Source organism: Dermacentor andersoni, chromosome 5 (genome assembly GCF_023375885.2).
Source record: "Dermacentor andersoni chromosome 5, qqDerAnde1_hic_scaffold, whole genome shotgun sequence".
NCBI classification, from domain to species: Eukaryota; Metazoa; Arthropoda; class Arachnida; order Ixodida; family Ixodidae; genus Dermacentor; species Dermacentor andersoni.
Genome location: NC_092818.1, coordinates 194,236,309 through 194,256,693, shown reverse-complemented (window position 1 = coordinate 194,256,693; position 20,385 = coordinate 194,236,309). Strand labels below are relative to the sequence as shown.

General features: G+C 42.9%; 1 protein-coding gene across 1 annotated transcript in view; it reads right to left on the bottom strand.

Moving 5' to 3' along the window:
- LOC126531782 (serine/threonine-protein kinase SIK2-like) overlaps positions 1 to 13,492 on the bottom strand; it is a 32,287-nt gene extending 18,795 nt beyond the window's left edge. Inside the window, exons 1-5 of the mRNA XM_050179505.2 lie at positions 13,238 to 13,492; positions 12,271 to 12,387; positions 9,870 to 9,933; positions 5,663 to 5,778; positions 316 to 361 (exon numbers count right to left, since the gene is read on the bottom strand). Coding sequence (XP_050035462.1) covers positions 316 to 361; positions 5,663 to 5,778; positions 9,870 to 9,933; positions 12,271 to 12,387; positions 13,238 to 13,360 — 466 coding nt within the window. The 5' untranslated portion in view covers positions 13,361 to 13,492. The remainder of the gene's footprint in view (positions 1 to 315; positions 362 to 5,662; positions 5,779 to 9,869; positions 9,934 to 12,270; positions 12,388 to 13,237) is intronic.
- Positions 13,493 to 20,385: the final 6,893 nt, after the last annotated feature.

Genomic DNA, 20,385 nt, shown 5'->3' with positions numbered 1-20,385 from the left:
AGACCCCCGAGATACGCGCCAATTCTGATTCTGCCTGACGGTGGTTGTTTTGGATGGCCGACTTTCCCCTTGAACCGAAAACCGATCAAAAATATTCCTGTTTCACTCAAAAACAAAATAATCAATAATGTTTCTGTTATGTTTTCGTCCCAGGAAAAAAAATTAAATTTTTTTTTCTTGTTTTTCGTTTTTGTTCTGTTCTGACACACTGCTTACAAGTGTCATCAGCAGTGCCGTTATGACAGACAAATTCAGCGCTCAAAGCATATTGCAACAGCCCAAGAACAAATAAGAGTGGCAGTTGCCATGTCTTACCAGCCAGCTTGACATTCATGTGAGAGTCGAGCAACAAGTTTTCTGCCTGCAACAAAAGCCAGCCTTCATTAGGCACTACAAAAAAGAGCGCAATATTTCAAACACAAATAACTTATCCACATTTCTTGTGAGTGCTGCACTAAGCTAATATGCGCAAATGCTTCCATCATGCCCTTGCACCCACCGACAAAAGCTCTCTAGGCACAGAAACTGTGAAAAATCTGAATACCCTTGAGCTTCACTGCTCAGCGTGGGATTTAGGTGTGCAATACGACTCAAGGAAGAATGCAATGGACTGAAGAATTCTAAAATCTATGCATAAGCTGCAACAAAATTTGCTTTCTTTCTTTTTTTCATGGCTCGTGTGCTCTGGGAACTTCTGCAGTTGGGGTTACATGGTAAGTTAACATTGCTTTCTGGTTATACGGTTAAACATAATGTAAAGCAATTACTGCATGAAAGAGTGTGCTGGTATTGTCTAGCTGATTATTTTAAAGGAGCCCTACACTTTGTAAACTTGTAAACAAACTTCCGCACTCACTAGATATGCTGTCATGAATGTCTAAGACATATGCAATCTCTGAATATGTAGCTCGTAGCCCATATATTGAACTCAAAAGGCATGCTGGCTTTTCCTTCTGACTTTTTAACCCTTTCACTCCTTTTCTTTCTTACAAGAGCAAGTAGTTATGGGGCAGCATGCTTCAAAGGATATTTTCAATGTTGTAGAGACTTGAGCAGACACTTCTCACATGTAAAATGATGCCATTTATTAAATATAAAGGTTAAGAAACACTTATGAGATATTTGAATTCAATAGCAAAGTCATGCAATGTCAGACCTGGTGCCATGGACATAATCATCATGTCATGACACAGAGCAAAGTTTACCGGCATTGAGTAGCAACAAGGCTAGGTATGATGGTGCTGGTCATTAAAGAATTAAACAGAGTGCTGCGCACATTGCTTCAAAGAGTGCTGGCTTGTGGCAACTGCAGCAATCAAAGAAACATAATGAGTCAGTGTACTGCAACATCATGATGCACCCACTTCCTGGGTACCAAAACTGAAACTGGTTTTTAAGAATAAGTATGCATCATAGTCAATTAGCTATGGCATTCGGGTGCTCGTCAGTATTTTTTTCTAAGGTTTAGAATGTTTGGATTTTTCTGTAACATAAAAAAAAATGATCAAATGAAGATGTCATGACCGTACCTTTTAAGATAGCCATTAACCAGCAAATATACAAGGTTGAGGATATAAGTGTTTAATACAAGGGTTGTTCAATAAAGATGGAGAGTGATGCTCTGAAACATTCATTTCTGAAAATTATTCATTAAGACTTTTATCCCTTTCTATATGCTCCCCAGTAATAGAAATGCACGTCTTCCCATTTCTACCAAGCTTAGATAACATGAGTGAAGCCATTTCTTGCCACCATCCTAGAAGTCATCTCGAATGTCTTAACTGCACCTTGTTCCAAGTCAAAGCAATCTCATTTAATACCGTGAGGTATGTAAAGAAGTCAGAGAGTGCTGCATCTGGAATGCAGAATAAATAAAGCAATTGTTATGATGCTTTGGGAAACGTAAAAAATGAATTTTTTTAATATGTAACAAGGCATAGTTAGTATGTTGGAGGCAATTTTTAAAAAATGTGGCAAAAGATGGCTTCACACACATTATCTATGCTTGATAGAAATGGTGCAATGCGTGGATTTAATTCACTGGGGGAGCATATATAAAGAGATAAAAGTGCCAATGAATAATTTTTGGAAATAAAGACTTCAGAGCATCAGTCTTATTCTTTATTGAAGAACCCTCGTATATACATAAATGAGGGGTATTGCATGTTTGTCTTACACACCACAGTGACTTAGCGGCTGTGGTGTTGCGCTGCTAAGCAAGAGGTCACAGGGTTCAAATCCTGGCCACAGCGGCCCCATTTCAAAGGGGACAAAATGCAAGAACGCCCATGTCCCGTACATTGGGGGCACGTTAAAGATTCCTTGGCAGTTAAAATTAATCCAGAGTCCCCCACTACGTCATGCCTCATAATCATGTGGTTTTGGTATGCAAAACCCCAGAATTCATTGTATGTTTGTCTTTGTTTTGCAATCCCACAGCCATTCCCAAGGTATCCTTTCTCCCTGTGGCAACACTGTCAATGTGTACAACATGCTATAAAACATGATGAGCACGGCAACCAGGACTTTATTTTGGGGAGGGTATCCACCCTACCAGCTACTTATTTATCATTCTCAGGAAGGTGGTCCCATAGTAGCTACTAAAATCTGTGGAGAAGTAGGCATGCTTTGGCATCACAACTCCTCCCGGCTGTAAGAGATAACCACATCACACCTTTTGCTTCTTCTTTTATTTTTGTGGTAAATGAATGTTCAGGCCCTCTCACCTAAATGAATTAATGCAAGCATCATAGCACCACAAATAATGTACAGTACTTGTTCCAATAAAGCAGTTGCAGTTTTGATAGCTGGAGATGCATGCTCACTCAATTTATGCAATCACTGCAATTGCCAACGTGTGAACATGGCTAGGAGAGACATGCGCAGCACAATAATTTTTTATGAGGCACATGATCATATTTACCCTTACTGAATATAACTTGAAGCAGCGCGAACGGCCGAAGGCAGGAGCAAGAAAACAACCACAACAGGACGAGCGCTGACTGTCAAGTGAAGTTTATTCGAGAAAGCACCCACCATTTAAAATGTGTTGAAACAACAAGAACAATCAGGATCGACAGGCATGTGCATAGCGAGACTGCAGGTACAGATGTTTATCCAGAAAAACATATCTAAATCTGATAAGCTAAGTGACACCGAGCTGATGCACTTATCTTGGTTTCTGTCGTGTCAGCAGATGCTTGTTGTGGTTTGACAGATTATATATGGCTGGTGCTTTCTTGAATAAACTTCAATTGGCAGTCAGGGCTCATGCTGTCAGGGTTGTTTTGTTGTTCCTGTCCTCATCTTTTTGCACTGCTTCAAGTTGTATTCAAGATGAACCAATTGCTCAAATCAAGTTGTTGCTACCTTTACTGCTAACACAAAGTCAGAATATCTTGCTCTGTGTTGTGACATCACAATGATGTCGACGATGCCAAGTCAGGCATTTAGAGAAGAATTTAATTGTAATTATAATATATCTTAAAGGTTCCCAAACCTTCCAAATCATACAGCTCCTACAACTTGGAAAATAAGTGTCAGCGGCGCCTCCTCCAACTAGATATCGGAATGCATTATGTAACCGTGCAAACGACAATGGACAAAGAAGGAAACACACAGGACAAGAGCGGACAAGCGTGCTTCCTTTTTCGTCTGCTATTGTTTATACGGTTACATAATGCATTCCAATATCAACCACCAACTAGCCCGCCTGTCCCTATTAAATAAACTCTAACTAGATGCCTGGGATTTTGCTTCCTTTCCCACTGGAGGGGCCTTGACCAGAGTCATGCGACTCTCGTCGGCACAGCTTGCTGCCAGCAGGCTGGATTGCTAGCTTCTGCGCTTGAGGCCGCACTTGAAGCCGCACTTGAGGCCATGCTCGACGTCGCACACAATGCAATGGTCTAGTAGGTCTGAGTTGATCGAAAACTGTCTAAGACACTGGGCACAAGAACTGGTTTCAGCAGCCACTTCATCAGTCTTTCCTGAAGTCCTCAGTGTGGAAGTACTGACTGCACATTACAGAGCACTCGCTACAGGTTAACTTGATGGCACTTTATCCTTACTCGAAACTGCCTTAGCCACTGGTCACACAAACTGCTGTGGGGAGGTATTTCGTAAAAAGAGACACCTGGGTCTCCTTTTCTCTGACTATAGACGAGCATTGTGGCATGCAGCAATGGCACATTACTGAGCGATTAAAATAACATATGCCTCAATTAAACATACTTCTGCATGAAAGCATAAATCCAATGGCAAAAGACCATCTGAGAAATGGATGCTGCAGTTAGCACCAAGCTGGCGGATGAACAAACAAGTTCACTTATTGTGTCTGGCAGAGAATAAGCACACCGTCTGCAAGCTAGGTGAAATAATTTGGCACTTTCCAACACTCTGCGCTCTTTATTTTTTTATGGTATAGTATTTGTACATCAAAACATACGGTAATTAGCTGCGTGAATGAAGAAATAGCATGAATGTTGTGTGCTTATACTGTTACGAACGGCCCGCGGGGGCTGGCGAACTAGAGGAGAAGCAACCGACGAAACCTGCCTGGCCCGTTGCAATGACTCGCTTTGGGAAAACAACAATGCACCGAGTCAGCAGCCCTTCACCGCCACAATGTCTACAGCGGCGACTCGTTTTGTAAGGATGACAATGTGACAGTCCCCAACCGAACGGCGCCGGGATGTATACACGCAGTCGGCGGACCAAGCATTGTTAGTGGATTAGCCGTCACCGTCACAATTTGTTTGAAGAGGTGAAACTCCTGGAAGGAGGTGTTTTGCAGCACCGTCTCATGGGTCTTAGAAGTCGTCAGTCATTGGACAAATGCGGTGGCCACTGCCTGCGGAGTCAACACTGGGATGAAGAGGCGCCTGCTCGGGACAGGACCCTTGTCTGCGAGAACCCTCTCTCCTCAGCGTGGTCCCCTCCCCCTCAAAGGCGGGTCGGCGACGATGACTTTGGACGCTTCCATCGGTCGAGGGTTGAACGGCCGTTTTCCCTCACCTAGGGATCTAGTGGGGACAGTGTGTATTTAAGCAGCCGTCGTCGGTTGTTCGGTGTGCATTCTCTCTCAGTCATGCTAGACTGATGAACTGTAACGTTCTCATGTAGATACTGTAAATAAATCCTATATTCCTCGTTCTCAATGAGAACAAGTCTTTCCCTTCAACAACGTCCTCAGCGTGGATAAGTTGGACGACGACATGGGCCAGCTACCATCTATTTCATGCCCGACCCCAACCATTACAATACATAGATCACAACGGGTGTTCATCGTCTGCTTGAGAGTTACCAGCAGCACGGCGGTGGCTGTGCAGCTGCCGGTGTGTCGCAAGCATTCACCACAAGGAGCTCTAGTGGCCATACCAAGTGCAAAGGAGGAAAAGCGAAAAATAAGTGCAGCAGGTTTTGGCTCATGTTCCAGGCATCTAGTTAGAGGAGGCGCTGGTGTCAGTATTCCTTAACTATAAAGCATCCCCTTCAGTTACCCCGAAGGCAAAGTTTGGCACTTCTTCAATGGCTGTACTCCATAAAGCTGCAACACCTTGCACAAATTTACATAAAAGTTGCAAGAGTAAACTAAAGGTCTCGGTTCCCTGCAGAATCGACAGACAACGCCGAACACTGATATTCCCGATTTGAGGCCCACCTTAAGATCTCGATGGACGATGTGCTGGCTGTGACAATACTCAACTGCCAGCAGAACCTGCCAGAATTTCCGCCGTGCCATTGGTTCAGGCATACGACCATGCCGTGAGATGAACTCTGCGTAGAATGTCAAAAGGCAAGCTTTGGTCTTCCCTACTTGAAGAAAACAACTTATATATAATAAATACACAAACACTCTGCACTTAATCTTTTGTTTTCCTCAAGTATGTCAATAAAAAATGGCTTTTCTGCCTCCTCCTTACTTAGCATGCACAAGGAAGACAAACTTGAGTGCTTTTTAAAGAGCGGCAATATAAGGCACAGTCACCATTACATTCAAGCTAAACATGCCTCCAGTGCCTTTTCTATTCTCTTGTAGATAGTGCTGAATATTTCTGGTTGGGGTGCTTTGAATGTGCTAGTTTAAAGACCAGCTGCAATGAAATCTCACATTGGCTAAAGTGGTTATATACGGGGTATCTCAACTATCATGTACCAAGGTTTAAAAATATGCAAATGCCACGTAGCTGGATAAAAACAAGATAATGTTGTTTGCCGTCACTTGGAGATACTCGGATAATCTTTTTGTTTGTTTGTTCCTCTATGTTTGTTCCTTACAACCCTTCCTTGTTAAAATTAAGCTGCTATTGATGTGTATTCATTGTTAAGGTTAAAACTGACAGCAGCTGTACATTGCCTTTAAAATCGTAGTTTTCCACTTAGACAATGGAACTTAAGTGACAACAGCACACTTTGATACACTGGCAAAGGGAACATTGGTAAACAAGGGGGAGAAGGGAGCACGTACCTTTTGACCCAGACAGAAATAACTATTCTCCACCATGACCTTTTAAAGCAGGACTAAAACTTTAAGACCACTGGTCTTCTACACAGACTTTCTTGTGAAGAACTAGTACTAGAAATAAATGTGCAATTAATTCATGGGACTAGGCGAAATTGCTATCCAACTAGTGTGTGAATGATGAGCTCAAGCTGCACTGAAACTTTTTCTCAATGGCGAAGAAAGGTTCCTGCTAGGCCTCTTTTATTCTTATATTTAATCTGGCTTTTACTGGCAATGACAAGAAAAAAGTTAGGAGGAGGAAAAAGAGAGGAATCCACTGGAAATACCAGTGGCCTTCAAAAGCAAATTAAGTATATGTACACAAATGGTAAAGTTCAATGCATTGATTGAGAAAATGTGCAAGGTAGCAACTATAGGTGAAACAAAATTAAATGGTCCCTGAACCACTTTTCGTCGCAGTCAAGAAATGAATTTGAAGTTAAAATATACTCTTTCAGAAATACTTTGCCACAAAAAGTATTTCAATGCATTCAGCGGAAGTGGAATTATTGGCAATCAAGCATCTCTTACGTGGTGCTTGCTCCTTCTTCAATGACTTGCACTGCGAAGGCTACGACGAAGCATGCCCACAACACTCCTACTACTAAACATCACCGTGGCACGCTGTTCAAATTTGATTCTGGATGTTAACTTAGACAGCACTACTTCAGATTTTGGTGCCAATGGCGTGCCAAACGCAGTTGTCCTCAGCAAGCCGCGCTGCGCTCAGTCAGTGGACTCGTCGCGGCAACCTGTGGCAGCCGCAGTTTCTACGTTACGTAGCAGACCACAGCTACATGCAACTGTAGTGCGTGTGCATGATGCTCGCTTTGTGAACGACTTGGCTTGAGTGCACGCTCATGCTTATATGCTGCAGTTTGGCCGTGCTACGTGGTGCAGACCGATATTGTCTTACACCAGCTTGACTGATGGATAATAGCCACATCCAATTTGTGCATTTTGAAGCACTATTAAGAGCTCAATACGTAGCAAAGTCTGCCAAGGCGTCTAACCAGGAGCACCAAGGAGTGAGCGTGCACTGGCAAGCATGCGTGTGGTCTGACCTTAAGTTTTGCACGGTTCGAGACTAGTTGAGTGTTCAAAACCAGTCAAAATTAGTGAGACTCGATGGCTACAACACCGATGAGCAGGGTGGCCAAAGTTGAATTTCTATGCGGCCGAGCATAAGCAGGCAATAGTCGGCTTCTTCTGGAAGTATGTAATTATTATCAAAATTCAAAAGCAGATTTTTGCTAACTTCAGCCTGTTTATTAAACTGCATCAATAAATATACACAGTAACAGTGAGATCAAGCGCACTATCCAAACACCCTTCTTGATTGATGTCAGCTATTGGCCAATAGCAGCCGCATATAGGAATCTGTTATATTGCAAAATAAAGCACCCAGAAAAGAGCGAGGAGCAAGCTTCTGTTGAAAAAAGAGCGTTTGAGAAAAATGTGACTTTGTGTTCTACATGCGAGCTTCATATGGCGCCTGACTGCAAAATTTGGTTGAGAACTGTTTTTTTCACCAAGCTCGAGGAGTCGTTCAGGAGCCCTTAAAACAACAAGCCCATAACAAGAGGAAAGATGAATGCTGCTGTGAGTTCATGTGTGCACTTTTTGCCAGTGTGCCTTTTCAGACGAACTCAAAGGGAGGGTGGCACAAAGAATAACATTCCAGGCACATACCTTTATTGAACACTTAGATATACGCCCACCGGATCCTTGGTCTTCAGTGGTGACTTCAACGTGCATCACCAGCTATGAGCCACCAAGATCGACGGCAGCCTAACGTATCGACGGAGCACTTGCTTTGACTTGACTGATTTCCACGCACTTTGCTGCGTGCACAGACAGTGTTCCCTCTATCCCGCTCTCCTCTTTCTGTTCCCCCTTTCCCTTCCCCGGTGTAGGGTAGCAAACCAGACGCTCGTCTGGTTGACCTCCCTGCCTTTCCTCTCTTTGCTATCTCTCTCTCTCTCTAGATATCCTGTACAGTTTAAAAGTGCTATTTTTGTCATAAACAATACTGTGAAGAAATGAATAAAGGGAAAATCAGACATCCACCCGTTCGTAGCAATTGCTACAAAGGAACTACTACGTTAAACAATACTGTGTAATCTTTCAATTGAATTATTTATTTTCTGGGCAGTTTGTTGCTCTTCTCTATATTGGCCATGCATGGAGATCAAAGGGATTGTGTTACATCACACCCACTAAGTTAAAGTTTGTATGGGCTAAAAGTGCCCAAACACACAATGTACAAGCTTAAACATTTACAGCAAGCCTTCCCTGCTCTGTAATTTTTTAGCACAGAAATGTATTCACTCTATCTGTAACATCTGCAATGCCAACTTTAACTTGAATAATGAATACCCATAATTTAGAGCATAAGTAAGAAGTGCACACAATTCCATTATCATGGTCACACGACTAATATCAATTCACATGGCAGTTATTCTGGCAAAAGTGCTGGAGCAGTCATGCGTTTACACAGGAGTACCACAAATGTAAGTTCAGCTTAACACATTTACAATGGTAGCACTTTTTGAGGTTTCAATTCCTGTGTATCATGAGTTACCAATAATGAACTGTGGTCAATTGAGCGATGCTGATAGGGCCGACATTCCGACAAGGAGTATTTGTATCGGGCCATCACATTCTGAGTCCATGTATGTGCTTGTGGGTTCATATCCCCCTTCTGACACCATGTATCAACCATGGTTTGGCAAAAAGTGAACAACTCGATCAAGTGTAAACAAAGCAGTCAACCCTGGATGTTAATCGAATGCACAGTTTATACTTAGAGGTAGTGAGGGGAAGGGTGACTACTCCCGCAACCATGAGCATTGATAGTATATGTGCTTTCAGTCTGCACACTTCAATGCGACACAGCCTTGTCTTTGGGCATCAGGGCGACAACTTGTTCCTCTGACAAACTACCATGACTCACCAGTGACCAACGCTGCAGTGAACATGTTAAAAAGCTCAGCACTTTATGATATGCAGAGACAGTGTGTTGAAGACGAAGACAAGCACTGACTTGCGACTTCTGGAGGCAGTTGCCTCACATGGATGCAGTATGAAAGCACATAAGCACGACATATAGTGACAGCTATGAGGGTGACAACAAACAATGAGTGCAAAAGCAGAGTTGTGAAGTCCCAAAAACATAGAGATGAACTGCAACAAGGTTTTAGGGGCAATAAGGTTAAGAGGTGTGAGGCAACTGCCTCCAGAATTTGATAGTCAGCATTTTCATCTTTTCCTGTCGTTGTCCCGGTGTGCACAGTAATCCATAGTATGCTAGGGGCAGCGTATGGGAACTACTGCTAGAATGCAGTTATAAGACAAAACTTACCAAACACCTCGCCTTGGCTGGCATACTCTGATACCAGGTACAGCATATTCTTTGTCTCCATCACCTGCAAAAAGCCAGTCAGCCACTATAGATTTATGACACTTATCAGAAGCAACTAAGACATTTTGAGGATTCGGAAGGCCACTCCTACATAGTTCAACCAGTGTAGTTCAGCCAGTCTAACCTTAGCAAAATCACAAAATTTAATGAAAGCGTATTCAGCCTACAGAAAAGCCTTCTAGAGAAGATAAAATAAGTCTTTACTGTGGTATACACAGTCAATTGCCTTTACGATAAAGTGAGTGGGGCCTCCAAAATACTTTGCTATACAGGTCACTTCGTTGGTAAACACTGAGCATGTACCACTCACAATAGGACAAGCTAAGCACGTTCAAGAAGAGAAAAGCTTATTTAACATGAATTCAAGGGCGACTTAGCGAAATAAGTAGCTTTTTTTTTTTTTGCACACTTTGTCTGACTGAATGTGCGACTGTCGGCAACCTTATTGCACTGAGGTTCACAGCATGCTCTATGCTGAAATGCGGGAGCGTTGAATGTCACTATCCCCTCTCTTGTTGTCAAAACTCTTGTTTCGTTTTGAAACTCATCATTGTTGCCTTCGGTGACACTTGCGCGCTTTTCACCCTAGATGGCTTTGACTATGTTGTCAGTCGTGAGTTACGATTATGTCATCTTGCCATCATCAACTGCGACATGTTCACCAGCCGTTGTACTTGTTGCTGTGTTACAACAAGCAGCATGTGAGTTAAGCAATTATAGAAGCAGCGCAGCAGGACTGTAATGCTTGCTGATGTTGGCACGCTTGCCAAGTACATTGCTAGCACTGCCGTCAGTGTTAGACCAAAGCTCAGGTCAGTGGCATCTGTGGAGCACAGTGGCAGCCCCACTACATGGCATTCGTTGTAGAGTAAGAAATCAGCTATCAGGAACACCTAAATTCTTTTGTTGTACAGGCAAATTCGTTATAGTGGTCATCATTGCAGAGGCGTTCACAATACAGGTGAAAACGACAAATTCGGCCGAGACACAATTAATCCGTCGTTACAGAGGTCACTTAATTTTAGAGGCTTTATTTTATTTTATTTTTATTTCATATACCCTCAGGGTCGAAGCATTACAAAGGGAAGTGGGAAACAAGAAATACAAGGGGAAAAAGAATACATGAAAAAAGCATGTAAGACATAACGAATCAAGCATGATTAACATGGTTATTATAAAAGCAACAGGTGTAAAAATGGGTTCTATTTATACAATATTAGCCCTTTCGACTGTGGCAGGTATACAAAGCAAATTATTCGTCAAATGTTTGATACGTGGGGTTGTCACTAACTGTGCCAGCTAGAATGGTGAAAGTTACATTATGAAGACAAAACTTTTTGACTGAGAAAGCACAGTTGTAAGACAAAATGAGTTTCTTTTGCCACAAAAGAATCCTTCGGCAACACAGTCTCTGAACAGAGTACGATTGCAGATAACAATTTCTGTAAGTGGGCCCATGTATTTGCAACAAGTATTGTAGTACATTGAACTTTTGTAAACGCATGAAAAATGCTATGTGCCATGCACGTACCCTTAGCTGTGTAATTAACGAACACTCCACATACCATGTGCACTTTCTCAAGCCTTTCGTAAGGTTTCAAGATTCCGCAAGGTTTTCAATTAAGCATCAGTAAGTAATGAAAGTGAGCCTACTAGTACTGGCTATGGGTGGTAACAAATTTACGAACCATCTGTACAGACAGTTATTTCGATCATTCCTGTATGTGGTAATGAACACTGCACATTTTTCAGAGAAGTGCCACCAAACGAGCATAGTTATCCCATAAAGCATAAATTATTGCAATGTCTGAGTAAGTCGGAGCATGTGATAAACATGATTACATTCAAGAAATTAATTAAGTACCAAACTGCACCAAAATGTACCACACTTTTTACAATACTTCAACAGTCAACGGCTGTTATGTATGCAGTCTTTTCTTGAAAAGGATGCGTTCATGTACAATATGGAAGAACAGTTGGGGCGTTGGGCTTAGGCACATGTTAAAGAAACCCAGACGGTCAAAATTAACTTGTAGTCTCCCAGTACAGCACACCTTACAATCAGATTGAAATTTCGAAATGTAAAATCGCTGAATTTATTTCCCTTTTTTTTTCAGGGGGGTTGGGGGAGGGACGGAGGCATTGGCATTTTCGTTTTGACATCACCCTGAAATGCGTACATGAATGAACGTATATGTGTAGCTATATCATTAAGCTAACAGCAACGATGACAAAATGCAGGCTGTGCACCTATATCAATGAATGAACCTACAAGCTATTATCATCACGCCAGTTCCAAGTTTCGAGAAAGATGGAAAAGCAGTCTACCTGCACAACCTACCTGATACAGCTTCACAATGTGTGGGTGGCTGAGCATCTTCATGATGCGCACCTCACGGAACACCTTCTCCAGGCTGGCTGCATCCAATTGTGTCTTGTCAATAATCTTGATGGCGACCTGCATGTATCACAGATCAGTTAACCAAAATTGATGTGACACTTCTATTAAGTCTCCGGAGGCTTGAGAGGTTCTCGATAACATGTTCAGGTAACAAATACAAGTCGTTGGAGTTGAGATAGCTTTAGACAAATGTATTCTGAGTGTTGAAATAAATTCCACAGACCGCGCAAAACAAGTGCCGAAGGCAAGAACAAGGTCGAAATACCGCAAAATCATTATTATAAAGAAGAAACAAAGAAAAGTGGAGGAGCAAGCGTCGATTCGCTTGACTCTTTCTTTCGCCCCTCTCCCCAGCAGTGGTTTCGTGCGCTCGCCGTGGCACGAACTGTCCTTGCGTCAACGCGCGAGACCGCTGCTAAATGAATTACTGTTCACACTGTGCTCTCCATTCAAAAGACGAACAAAAAAATAGCAAACTAGCTCAAAGTTCGTGATCGAGTACTTTTGGGCACTACCGGGCACAGTGCCGACGCCGGATGCTGAAGCTGGCGACGCTATTTGCCGGTTTCCGTAGGCGCAGATTATTTTCCCAGCGTCTCACAACTGACCACCAATGCGCTGCAAAACGAACCAGCGCGGGCTTTGTGATTAAAAATGCTTTAGTGATTGCCTCACAGGGCAGTAATATCAGACGGGAAGGTGTAGATACGCCGAAGGCGACTCAGAAATGATCGCGCGGACCAGCATGCACGGAATGATAACCGATGCTCGCGTCTCGTCCACGGGGCGCTACGATTACGCAGGACTTTTGCTGTCCGCAGGTAGCCACCGGAGGAAGCTGCGGTAACACACGAGACTCTACACGCGTTAGCACGGAGGTTTCCCAACCATCGAGACCGACGCTAACCTCGGTCTTGGTGATGCGATGTCTGGCCAACTTGACGACGGCGAAGTTGCCCTTGCCGATGGTACGCTCGATGTCGTAGAATCCCACCCGGATGGGGCCTTTAAGCTTGACTGCCATGCCCATGGCTAGTGGGGGCCCGGAGCGCCCCGCGAGGGCCCCAGCAGTGCACGCCTGCTGCCTTCCAGCATGCAGCACCGGCCGTACGGGTCCGAGAGCCGACAACCAAACGGCAGCGTCCCGGAAGCGCGTCAAACGCCGCCTCCGTGACGCACTTCTCTTACGCACGAACCTTTGAACACAACGTACGGGCAAAGAACGGTGAACTCTACCGCGCGCGGCCATGTTCGTTCAATATAGCTGCCTCGTTTCGGTTTCGAGTAACGGGATGTTTCGCTTAGACGTGTAGCATGATTGGTGTTCCAACTCTGCAAGGTTGCTAAAGCACACGTACCAAGACTAGTTCGAGTCGAAGCTCAAATATTTGTATCTACTTATTTTTTAGCGTAAAGTCACTTCGGTGTTTTTTTATAAATTTTGGCGCATTCCACTGGCTCGAGCTAGTAGCAGGTACGTAACGGCAATTTCAGAGCTCGCAAGCATAACAGTCGATCGAACGAACTTGCCTCTAACGCAGCTTTCTTGAAAAGTTAATAATGAAGACGGTTTTCCCATAGCCACTCGGGATTGTTAAATGTAGTTTTGACAGAATAAATGATTGTCAAAGAGCACACTCGGGCATTTTGTTGAGCTTACGCACATTACTGAACTACATCTGCATTAACGGCAGTCATGACACCGGAAAAAGAAAAGTTCATCGATAATTGTCGTCTTACGCGGCTTTCTAAAACGCCACACAGATTGACCGGGCCGTTGGGCTAGACCTGCCGGTCCCGACGTGGGATTAGCCGGGTGCACGACGAGTTCGCGTCCTCGCCGGACCTGCAATAAAGTTTCTTCACTCACTCACTCACATAGATTTAACACCCTCAATATATATATATATATATATATATATATATATATATATATATATATATATATATATATATATACACACACACACACACACAGGAAGGAAGGGAACCGAGGGGCCGATTTTTATTAGTCATAAGAAGCCAACGAGCAAAGACAGCACAGAGGAAATTACTTGTACTTATTAATTGAATTAAAGAAATTATCAATGAATGGAAATGAAAGTGGATGAAAGAACAACTGGCCGCAGGTGGGATACGGATTACGCGTGTGGTGCTCTTACCAAATAAGCTACCGTGGCGCAGCTTTCCCATCCACTTTATTGGGTATTTATGTTTATCTACTAGAACTAACCCTGGAAGTGTTAGCCAGTGCCACCGCTATATATATATATATATATATATATATATACCAGAAGAAAAGCAGTTCTGGGTCCGGGTGAATATTCACAGTGAAGCAGACGCGCGTATGAAGCGGTTTATTGACGTTTCGACCGGGGTCCGGCCTTCATCAGAATACATTGCATGGTGTCAGTACAGTTAATATACATGTGCCTATCAACCAAATGAAGATACGCTTACATGAAAAACGAATAAAATGGGCGAACAAAATGCATCCAAATCGTTCAAAGGATAGCTGACACGTGTATAGACCGATAGCGATTGCAAACATATAATCTAAAATACAAAGTATAAAAACGCATCGAAATGAATTGTAAAAAGCCAATCGCCACGTGACAACAAAACGTGCTCAATGTGCTCAATGTGTGCTATGTTATCAAGCAAACACAGACACAGAAAAAGGGGAATATCGACGTACTAGTAGACGAAGGGACAAGTGACGGGCTACAAAGACAGGCAACTCAATTTTCCTACACATTCATTCATACCACACGCGACGGTATCAAACTTATATATAAGGAAGGATTCGCGGGCTTCTCTATCATAATCTGAACGAAATCCAGATTCAAGCAACGTGACTCTCAGTTTATCAAATGAGTGGTCAGGAAGATGCACGTGTCTTGAGATGGGCAGGTTGGGCAACGTGTTAGCGTGGGATTTATGATTGTTAAAGCGGAATCTGAAAGGCCCTTCTGTTTGTCCGATGTACCGTTTTTTGCAGAGTGTACATTCAAGCATGTATGATAGGACAGACATCGAATGGTAGTCCCTCTCAAGAGGAGTCATCACCCCACAATCGAAAGACACAAGTCCATCGCAAGAATGCTGCTTCAAAGAACCGCAAGAAGGCTGCTTCAAAGAATCGCCCAAAGAACGCCGCAGCGATAGCTCCATCAGCTGAACAGTCGCCTTCAGCACAGGACGCTACAGGTTCCTCCCCGAAAGGTCGCCGCTACGAGTTTCGCAGAGCACACGAAAACCGTGGATGATGCCCCGGCAAATTGACTAAAGGCTGTGTCTCCGGGCAACAATATTTCTTACCTCTGTTCAAATGAATTTCTAAGGCTAAGGAAGGTTACAGAAAAAAGAATTCGCAATGCTCTACATGTATAGATACGTTAAATACCTACCTAGCTGCGTATGTTGCACCAAAGGGTCTCCGTATTGTTGTAAAACCAGCTCTGTCGGACATGTCTGACCGCAATACAGCTAGATGGGATAACATACTAACAAATGCTTCACTACAACTCACCCGTGTCGTGTTAGATCACTATCGTTCTTCCAGTAAGAAATTCATGAACCAAGAAAGTCAAATTGCTGCGAGCTTAAACTTGTCCTCTAGCCAATCCGCCGCATTAGAGGCATTCGCAACCAAAAAACGGAATGAAATCTACGCATTGAAAGCCAAGAAACTGTCCCGTGACGGTGTTGTGTGCCCTTCTGGAAGCCAGGACAAGGTATTCAACTCTGCCCCTTTTCAAACCAAACCTCTAGAAGTACACTCCGGCACTTCTTCGTGATCCTCTGTTTGTAGGCTTGCCCATCAGGAGCAGAATAACATTGTTAATATTTCGGACATTCAGCTAACAGCTGAGGAGTGCAGTGTTCTACGTCGTGGTCTTAATTTTTGTCCAGCAACAGATGGACATAATGAATTTCAACTACTGAAAGATTTGGATAATTTCGCCCGTAACTTACGCTTGCGCGAATACTTCCATGACCGCTCCAATTCAAGCGATTCAAAACACGCGTTACCCTCTGGCAAGCGCTGGGTCCCTCCTACACAGCGCGATAGATTTTTGGACATGTATATCAAAGCAGTACAACGAGACGTTCTGCAATTGTATCAAAAACAAGCACCCTTCCGCCGTAATTTGTCCGCCAGCGGAATGAAAGCACTAGATACCCTGTCCTCTCGCAAAGACATCGTCATTAAGCCTGCTGACAAAGGTGGTGCCGTTGTCATAATGAACAAGTCCGATTACGCCGCAGAGGCCCACAGACAGCTAGCAGACGCGACGTTTTATAAAAGCCTTGATCATGACCCCACTGAGCAATATAAATCTCTGATCAAAAACACAGTGCTATCTCGTCAAGAAGAAAAAGGTGCCTGACAATGCGGTTCATTCTCTAATTCCACTAAGTCCTGTTGCTGGTCGTTCTTACCTTTTACCTAAAATATATAAGATAAACAACCCAGGTCATCCCATCATTTCTGGTATAGGTACAGTCACAGAAAATTTGTCCAGCTACGCAGATTCCCTGATTAGTAATATCCTAGCTACGTTTGCCTCTTACGTAAGAGACACTACCCACTTCCTGTCGGATATAATCGATCTCATTATTCCTCAAGGTTCTCTTTTGGTCACACTTGATGTAGCATCTTTGTATACTAACATTCCACATTCTGATGGCATCATGGCAGTCGTCAATTGCTACGAATGTGTATCACCCGAGAAACTCATCGATAGCGACACATTGGCAACTTTGCTAGCCCTTATTTTAGAACTAAATAACTTCGAATTTGAAGTGCAGCACTATGTGCAAGTTAGTGGGACGTCTATGGGTACGCGAATTGGCCCGAACTACGCCAATATATTTATGGGTCAGCTAGAAGATAAATTTTTGCTAACCAGTACATTAAAACCTTTTTATTACAAACGTTACATTGACGATGTTTTTCTGATTTGGCCTCATGGGGAACAGGAACTGCTTTCTTTCATATCTGACTTTAACAATGCCCATCCATCCATATCATTTTCTCACACGTATTCTGCATCTACTATTACCTTCCTTGACGTCAGCGTTTCAGTGCTAAATGATAAACTATTTACTGCCCTATACAAAAAGCCGACAGATAGATGTCAATATTTGCACTTCGATAGCAGTCACGTTAAACATTGCAAGACTAGCATTCCTTATAGCCAAGCCTTACGTTTTAAAAGAATTTGTTCTGAGCAATCAGAGTTTCAAAAGAATTGCGATTACCACAATTAATTGTGGAAATCGCAATTAACAATTAATTAATCGATTAACAATCCCACCACAATTAATTGACGGTGCAATAAAACGCGCAGACGTGCATGACCGAAGGACGCTTCTTTGCATTAAGAACAAACCGACTACCTCACCCCAGACAAATCTTGTCCTAACCCACACTGCGTCAGTCTCAAGTGTTTCGCATGTATACTAAAGAAACACCACAATATTCTAATGCAAAGTGAACGCCTCAAAAACATATTCTCTGATCCGCCTAAAGCAGTATACCGTAAAGCTAGAAATATTCGAGATATACTAGCATCATCACCTAAGACTGACTGCCCTGATGCCATCGGATGCCATCCTTGTCGAAAACCGCGATGTAAACTATGCCCCTACATGGTCACATCGCAACAGATTACTAGTACGTCTTCAAACTTTTGTTTAAAAATCAAAGGCGATTTCGACTGCGACACAAAAAACGTAATATACATGCTTGAATGTACACTCTGCAAAAAACGGTACATCGGACAAACAGAAGGGCCTTTCAGATTCCGCTTTAACAATCATAAATCAAACGCTAACACGTTGCCCAACTTGCCCATCTCAAGACACGTGCATCTTCCTGACCACTCATTTGATAAACTGAGAGTCACGTTGCTTGAATCTGGATTTCGTTCAAATTATGATAGAGAAGCCCGCGAATCCTTCCTTATATATAAGTTTGATACCGTCGCGTGTGGTATGAATGAATGTGTAGGAAAATTGAGTTGCCTGTCTTTGTAGCCCGTCACTTGTCCCTTCGTCTACTAGTACGTCGATATTCCCCTTTTTCTGTGTCTGTGTTTGCTTGATAACATAGCACATATTGAGCACATTGAGCACGTTTTGTTGTTACGTGGCGATTGGCTTTCTACAATTCATTTCGATGCGTTTTTATACTTTGTATTTTATATGATATGTTTGCAATCGCCATCATTCTATACACGTGTCAGCTATCCTTTGAACGATTCGGATGCATTTTGTTCGCCCATTTTATTCGTTTTTCATGTAAGCGTATCTTCATTTGGTTGATAGGCACATGTATATTAATTGTACTGACACCATGCAATGTATTCTGATGAAGGCCGGACCCCGGCCGAAACGTGAATAAACCGCTTCATACGCGCGTCTGCTTCACTGTATATATATATATATATATATATATATATATATATATATATATATATATATATATATATATATATATATATATATATATATATATATGTGTGTGTGTGTGTGTGTGTGTGTGTGGTTATGCACTTTTAAAGAAAACTCTATATTGTGTCGACGGTTCGACCGGAAGCAGACCTTTCTCAAGATCTCCTGCCGAAACGTCGACACATTAAACGTTTGTTTTAATGCGAAAGCTTTAAGGACCCCGTGTCGCAGAAAATCTGGCGTCGGACGTCGTTTTGGTAAAACGATTTTCGGACCACCCATACCCAGGCCCTAAATGTGGCGCAAGTAAGCTAGCGAACTAATTGAACTTGTCTAGCTAAAATAAGTAGAGAAATCGTAAAGTACGACTTACGCACAACCTACAGACATGATAGCGTCGGATTGATTTTTGACCATACGAGAAAATATCATTCTGTTACGCGAAAACTCAAAGATCCCCCTTCCCACCGTTTCTACCATTCATAGTCCGGCCATGCACGGCGTCGGCCATTTGCGCGTGCCGGTGCGTGAGTATCGAGGGGGCCAGGGAGCGGGGCGCCCAGTTCCCTGCAATACCTCCAGGTACTTCCACTCGTGCCCGCTCTTACTCGAGCCTGCACACAAACGGCTGGCAATCCCACAAATGAACGTCTCGTGCTGTGTTTCTACCAGAAAGCCCACCTTCGTGCATAGCGTTCGTGGCCAGCGTTTCCAGGTAAACATTACAGTTACATACGCTCCAGTTGCCGGGAAGTGTGAGAAGCAGTCAGGGATCAGCAGATCTTTGAATGCTGTCGCGTTCCACTCTTAAATGCGAAATGCGCCACCGCTACATATATATATATATATATATATATATATATATATATGCTAGGACAATTTTCTTAATTGCGAAGCTTTCTTTGCAGGTTCGACTACATCCGGGTAGTTGACAATTTTCTTTGTCATATATATATATATATATATATATATATATATATATATTGTGTGTGTGTATGCATGCCTGTGTGTGTCAAATATCTGCTGCAAGCAGTCACTATATTCAAAATTTATTTTTTAAATTCTACTGGTTGCATTTAAATGGGTTCAGCGGTTGCCAAATAAACATGTTCCTTTGCTTGCACCGGGAAATGGGGCGCCCGTCACAGCTTTACAGGCGAAGAATGAGCTGTCTTGCTTTTTTGAAGTCAATGTAGGTCACTTGTATTCAGGACAGGTAAATGCTTCGTCCGCAAGTTTCATACCCAAATTTTACCAGTCCCGGCCGTGCTCACTACAAAAAATAATTTTGTATTAAAGTCGTAAAGGAGTAGCTGCTTTTCACACATACGATGCATTTCTTAGAGCACATGTGCTTTATATGTACACCCAACTCTGGCTTTTTCGCGGAGGGGCTATCTAGTAACACATTAGCGTACTTCAACTCTACTCTGTGGAAAAAGAGTACTGCAGTGGTGCTGCTTTATTATATTTCAGCTGGTTAACCGCAGTGGTGCTGATTTCAATCTATTGCAGCTGGAGGTGGTGTCGACCCTGCATGTAAAGGGTATAGTTACAAGTGCAGGAACACCTAACATTAAAGAATTGTAATTA